The 6,649-nt window shown below is 56.8% G+C and overlaps 1 protein-coding gene across 1 annotated transcript; it reads left to right on the forward strand.

Moving 5' to 3' along the window:
• Positions 1–316: 316 nt before the first annotated feature.
• On the forward strand, positions 317–4,918 carry Ubald2 (UBA like domain containing 2). The gene is made up of 3 exons (XM_021177340.2): positions 317–655; positions 781–843; positions 3,915–4,918. The coding sequence occupies exons 1-3, from the start codon at positions 536–538 to the stop codon at positions 4,227–4,229; spliced, it is 498 nt and encodes a 165-aa protein (XP_021032999.1). The 5' UTR covers positions 317–535; the 3' UTR covers positions 4,230–4,918.
• The last annotated feature ends 1,731 nt before the right edge of the window (positions 4,919–6,649 follow it).

Below are 6,649 nucleotides of genomic sequence, written 5' to 3' on the forward strand. Positions count from 1 at the left end.
AGCTGAGCATGTTCAGTTTCAATGAAGTAATGAATGAACTTGGCCAGCACCACCCCCACGCCTACAACAGCAAACACTGACGACCTCCACCAATCAGAACGCGGTCAGGGTTTTCGAGTTGAGTTCAAACAGGCCTACGGTAGGCCAATCAGCGCATCACGCCCCGCCTCCCGATGTCGGTCCCAGCCAACCACCAACCCGGAGGAGCCAAAACACGGAGGCTGGCCAATGCCGGGGTGCCCCCGCGGCACCGACTCCGCCAATGGGCGCGGCCAGGCGAGGAGAGAAACAGAGCGGCCGGGCCCGCCGCAGGATTCGAATCGAACGTCCGTGTGGGAGCCGGTGGCTGGCCGGGCTGCGCGTGGGCCAATCAGCGGCGTCGGCTCGCGGCCCCCGAACGTTGGGCCTGGCGGCCCCGCCCCGCGCTGTTGTTTGCGGCGTCGGCGCGGCCGCGCGAGCCGAACCACAACATTCGCCGGGCGGCGGTGGCGGCGGCGGAGCTGCGAGCGTGAGCCCGGGGCGGCCGCCCAGCGCCATGTCGGTGAACACGGACGAGCTGCGGCACCAGGTCATGATCAACCAGTTCGTGCTGGCCGCGGGCTGCGCGGCCGATCAGGCGCAGCAGCTGCTGCAAGCGGCGCACTGGCAGTTCGAGGTGTGCACCGGACCGGGGCCGGGAGCGCGCGTGGGAGCCGGGGGGCCGCGGTGTGGGGCCGCGGCGGGGGGTGCCGGGGCGGCCAGGCCTCGCTCACGCCGCTGCGTCCCGTATTTTGTCCGCAGACCGCCCTAAGCACGTTCTTTCAAGAAAGCAACATTCCCAACAGCCATCACCACCCGCAGATGGTAAGTGTTCCCCAGGGCCGCGGAGGGGGCGCTCGGTGCGGCAGGGTCGCTGTCAGCCGCGCCGGTGACAGCCATGTTGCCGGGGAGCGGCGCGCCGCGAATGTAAACAAAGAGCCAAAATGTCTTCCAGGAAAGAGCGCTCCCAGGCCGGCGCTGGCTCGCCCAACTTTGGGGCCCGCCTCCAGGCTCCTGGATCGGGGCCTGAGGCCCTGCGCTGGGCGCTGTGCCCTGGGTGTAAGGGCCCTGGTGTTGGGGAGGTGGGGGTAGAAGGAAGGGAAGACGGCTCCCAGCAGGATGTTGAGATTCTGATAGCAGAGGATGGGGAAGGGGCTCGAGGATAACCAGACCTTTGGGGACTTCGGGGAGGTGGGGGGGACTGAGGGATTTGTGTTTTTATGCAAAACACACACACACACACACACGACTGAAATAGCACACACGACTGAAATAGGGATTTGTGTCTTGGTGCAACACACACAGCCGTGTGTACACACACACACACAACACACCACCCACCCCCGCACGGCCACCCACCCAGAGCTGCAGGAAGCAGGGGAGGGATAGATCCACCCTGGCTCCGGAAGTCCAACTCTACCCACAAAGGTAGGCTGGCCCTTCCAAAGCCTCGAGGGAGCATAACCTTTATGGAGGATATACAGATTTATATACCTAAGGTGAGGCCAAGAATTTCTTTTAATCTCAGTATGTTAAGAAACAAAACAGTCCAGGAAACAGTTCTTGGAGCCTGGATTTGTCTTCTTCCAACTTGGCTCCAGGCTAGAGCCTTTGCCCTCTGGTCAGTGGGTACCCTGCTTTCCTGAGGCCAGGCACATCCCTTCTCCGCTCCAACTCCTAGTTAGCTATTAGCTCCAAACGTGTAGGAGGGCCTGAGCCCAGGAGAGGGATGGTAAAACATTATTCCCTAGGGATCTGCCATTGGACATTTTTGGCTTTTTTTTTTTTTTTTTAATTTGGGTGTCCTTGTCCCCAGGAGACAGACTACACGTGGGTCTTCTGCTGTGTCTTGTTCTCAGCACTGTTTTTTTTTTTTTGACAAAAACGAGGGGGGGTGCTTAAGGAGGAGAGTCTGCCTCCGTTTAAACTAGCTCTCAACATTTGGAGTAAGATTGGAAAATGAATGGTGTTGTAGGCCCTGGCCGCTGCGGCCAAGCTCTTAGGAAATTCAGGTGGGATTCATCATGCCCAAGACCCCCTCCTACATCCAGCCATTCAGACCTCTAGCTTCCTAGACCTGGGAGTCTTGTGCTTTCATCCTGCTCAGTGTCTTCCTGTGCACAAGTCCACTCAGAAAAGCATAGCCATGCTGAAGGGCCTGGAACAAGGAAGCCAGCAGGCCCCAGTCTGTGTCTGTGTGTGTGTGTGTCTCTCTGTGTCTGTGAGTCTGTGTGTTCTCCTTGGAAGCTTCCCTTGGGAGACAGCTGGTTTTGTAACTCAGACGTTATAATCAGTACACCCAGGAGGGACCTGTGCTGGAGGCCTCACCAGCACAGTAAGGAACAGCAGCCCTGTTCTGAGAGTCAGGCCAGTTTTTAAGACAATTAGAAAACGTAAATAAAAACATTGAAGCCAGCACTTGGGAGGTTGAGGCAGCAGGATGGCTGTGAACTCCAGGTCAGCCTGGTCTATCTAGCTGCATACTGTCTCAAATAAATACTTAATATGAAGAAAAGTCAACGCAAAGTGGTGATAACTGCTAAACGATTGTCCTGTAGATTGCCAGCCACAGTTGGAAGGCTGTCACAGATGATAAGGGTCCTCAGTTGTATGAGGGGGAGGGGCAAGAAGGCATTTGTAGGGAGAGGGGAAACGGCCTTGACAGGGGCTCAGAATTGAGATTATAGGAGGGGCTTTAGGAAATGGAGTTCAAGCCTTGCTTTCACCAAAGCAGAGAGGCCTGGAGACCTGTCTGAGCTTCCCCCAGGCAGGTGGGTACAGGCCCCTTTAACCCTCTAGGCTGTGCTCTGGAGAAGAGACCTGGCCTCTCTGGCTTAGTTGACTGGGGAAGTCGGTCACGATGCTGTGATGCAACTGGCCTCCACCCGCAACCCCCCATTCATTGTTTCCTGCTACCGAGAAGTCATGGGGGTGGGCAGGGAATCATGAGAGGAGGAGGGAAGTGTCTGGGTGGGGCCAGACCTGCCTAAGGCCAAAGGCCTTCCCTTCAGGGCCTTGGAGCAAACAATGGTCAGAGTCCCCTAAGAGCTGATGTGGCACAGCCTCAGTGGGGGGGGGGGGGGGGGGAGGGTCCCTGCCCCAGGCTCTGGCTTTGCTTTAACTAAAGTGATAAAGCTTTAGCATCCTGTCTTGTGTCTCAGCACCCCACCCCCAGTGCCCTGTGCCTTGGGGAGGAGCCAGTGCTGCTAAAATTAGGAGAAGTTGAAAGGACTCCCTGGCCTCCTGAGGGAGAAGAAGCTTTGAGGTCAGAACTAGCTCCTGTAGGTCCTGGGCTCCGACCCACCTGTCTCCTAGGAGTGTGCCGCTGGCATCTGGGACTGGCATGGCTGTTGCGTGTTTGGATTAGGAGCCCAGACACGAGGAGGCACTTAACCCTGACTGCAGCTGGGCTCAGGCTTCTGGGCCTGGATACCTGCCTTGGGTGCATGTTCAACTGCGACTGACCCTTGGGCGTCAGCCTCCTCCTCTGTTACAGAAAGAATAACTGAGCTAACCAGATCCGCACATCGGAAGTCATGAGTGGAGAGAGGCAGGGGCCAAGCCCTGTCGCCTGAATGAAAGCTCTAAGAAAGCGCAGCTTTTCTAAGGCTCATACAGGGAGGAGACCCTCCCCCTGGCCTGCACCCCGGCGCCTAACACCCTGGGGACATCTAGGGTAGATTGTAGAGAAAGCCAGCTGGCTCCCCCAAGCCAGAAAAGGAGCTGGGCAGCAGTGTCCTGGGCTGCCCCTTGTCCTTTCACGATGACACCCTAGCTTTGAGTTGGAATTAACCATTGACGTCTCATGTCCCTTGCTGGGTGTCTTCAAGCTTTGGGCAGTGAGCACGCCCTGCCTCCCCTGCAGCCTCACCAACACCTTTCTTCTCTTCCTACAGATGTGTACCCCCAGCAACACCCCTGCTACACCACCCAACTTCCCTGATGCATTGGCCATGTTCTCCAAGCTTCGAACCTCTGAGGGCCTGCAGAGCAGCAGCAGCAGCAGCCCCATGGCAGCCGTGGCCTGCTCCCCCCCTGCAAACTTCAGCCCCTTCTGGGCCGCATCCCCACCCAATCACCAGGTGCCCTGGATCCCGCCCTCTTCCCCCAACACCTTCCATCTCCACTGCCCACAGCCCACGTGGCCCCCCGGAGCATCGCAGGGGGGCGCCCCTCAGAAAGCCATGGCAGCCATGGATGGCCAGAGATGAGACTGGACGCCACTGGGCTGGAGCAGGGGGCAGTCCAGGGTTGTGGGGACACAGATGAGGGCTGGGAGGGGGGAACGCAAGAGGGCGGGGGGGTTTCTTCACGATCGCACTGGAAGATTTTATAAGAATTTTGTGGGTGGGTGGGGACAGTAAACATCCTGAGCCACTTGGGCTCTTCAGGAGTTTCTCTTAGGGAAAGTTTTTTTTTCCTCTTTTTAATATATAACTATAATATATATGAATATAAATTTAGCTAATGTTTGTGAGAGTGGGGCCTGCACACGTGTTCCTGTCAGAGGCAAGGCTCACATTCCTTGCCAGCACCTCTTTCTCTGCCCAATTGAGGGGAACAAAAGGGTGTTCACAGATGGAGCGAACTTGCAGCCGGGTGGCTGTGCTGCTCTGTGAGAAGGCGTGCCAGCCATTAGGAAGCCCCACCACCAAAGGAGGTGGTCCCAGGAGGGTCCTCAGAATCATGGACTTCTACCCCATTGCTGGTAGACGATTTTCATCTCTGCTGGCGGTGGCCTCTTGTTGACTCTGAAACTTGTCACCCTGTCACCAGCTAGGTGTGAAGACTTGGCTGCCCTCTGATGTGGGTGCTTGTGCCCCATCCCTGTTCTGACTGTCCGACAGGCTCCCAGTCTGTGTTTAATTTAAAAACTTAAAAGACTTTTCTAACTTCCCTAGTTTGTGTTTTTGTTTTTGCTTTGGTGAAGGTCAGTGGGGTCCCTGGCTGGGGGCAGGGCATTGTCATTAGGCATTTCCTAATGAGGATGAATTGCCTGCCATGTTAGGTGGTGGTGGCAGTTTCTGAGCCAGCAGCTCTTAGCCTCCTGCAGGATGTCAAGTGGGCGACCCATCCGCACTGAGTTGCTCCTGGAGGCTAAATCTCTCCTGCCCCTCAATTCTGAGGAGCCAAACAGAGCTGAATGGGGAAGAGCAGAACCAAAGTGAAATGAAACTCACAGAAGCCCCAGCCAGGAGGCTGACACACGCGCATGTGCACACGCACACACACCCCTACTCTGGGGGGGGGGGGAGCAGAGCAGTGGGCCCAGCTACCTTCTACTGTATGTGACACATGGCTGGACTTAGGAGCTGGGTCTGTCCTTTCAGTTTTGTTTCCTAGTTACAACCCCCTGGGCCTCCTCACAGATTAGCCTGCCCACCTGTGCTTTCCCAGGCTGGAAGGGGAAATCCCTGGCAGCTATGTGGGTGGCCAGGCAGGGGCTGCCCGCACCGCAGCGAGGGTCCATTCAGAAATACCAGCTTGGGGGAAGGGTGGGGTGGCCGTGCCTAGGTATGGGATGGTGGAGGCTGGCCCAGCTAACTGAGGGAATGTGGGTCCTGTCCCTCTGACTGAGACCAACTTCCAGACCAGGGGAGACTGAGTTGGCCTGACATGTATGCTATTGCCAGGGTGGGACCAGTGTGGGAGACATAGGCACTGGGGCTGGGACAGGCCCTGACTCTGCCCTTGGATCCAGAGGCAAGCTCAGTCGTCTAGGGATGCCTACAGGGGTTTTTAGCCAGGCTGCCTTTTCCATGCAGTCACAAGTGTGACCACAGGAGCCGGAGGAGAGGAAGAATAAATTCTCCAGGGGCAGCCTCCACCCTGGGGCACCCCTGGCCGAGCCCTTTGCCCATGGTGAGAAACCTGTTTCTTGGCTTGTTTCCTGCCGCTCTTTCCTGTGTGATTTTTGTCGCCCCCTTTCTCACACCTCAAGGTGAACATCTTGCCCCAGATGCTTTCCGTGTGAGAGGGGAGGGTGTGGAAACTGGTGTGGGGGTTGCCCCATCTCCCACTCTGCACACCTTAATCCAGAGGTGGGAATAATAGCAACTGCTTTATTTTGAGACCCGTTCTTGCTGCGTAGCCCAGGCTGGCCTTGAGTAGTGTGATTCAGGGTTTCTTAGAACCCCACCCCCCCCAAGTTGGGTCGGGCTCTTGTGGACCACTAAGATCTGTCCGGAGGCCCTAGATTAAGATGGGACTAGGTAGCAGTGAGGACTCTCAGCTGATCAGACCCTGAACCTGAAGACTCCTGAATAGCGAGCGACCACAGGCGTGGAGCAAGCATACTGGGCTGAGAGTCACCTTGGAAACAGACCATACAGTCAGCTTCCCAGGAATGAGCCAGGCCTGATCTATCTTGCCAGCCTAGCCAAGGCAGCCACGCACTAAGCCCCTCTACCAGGGCTGGCTTTGAAGCTGCCATTTGTAGCAGTTGATGCAAGGTGACTGTAGGACACAACTTCCAAACACAGGGTTGGAGTGGAAACCTGGCAGTGTGTTTGTGCTTCTGGCTGGAAGCCCAGTTTGGAGCAGGAGCTACCCCAAGCCTACGACTAGGAAGCAGGTGTCAGTGGCCCCTCGCCTCCAAGTAGAACTGGTGTACACACACTGTGGATCCCTG

This window comes from Mus caroli, chromosome 11 (assembly GCF_900094665.2).
Source record: "Mus caroli chromosome 11, CAROLI_EIJ_v1.1, whole genome shotgun sequence".
NCBI classification, from domain to species: domain Eukaryota; kingdom Metazoa; phylum Chordata; class Mammalia; order Rodentia; family Muridae; genus Mus; species Mus caroli.

Excerpts from the sequence above, each read along its gene's own strand:
- Ubald2 (XM_021177340.2), top strand. The coding sequence starts at position 536 with ATGTCGGTGAACACGGACGAGCTGCGGCACCAGGTCATGATCAACCAG. Across the intron at positions 656-780 it reads CGGCGCACTGGCAGTTCGAG|ACCGCCCTAAGCACGTTCTT; the intron begins GTGTGCACCGGA and ends TTTTGTCCGCAG. Across the intron at positions 844-3,914 it reads GCCATCACCACCCGCAGATG|ATGTGTACCCCCAGCAACAC; the intron begins GTAAGTGTTCCC and ends CTCTTCCTACAG.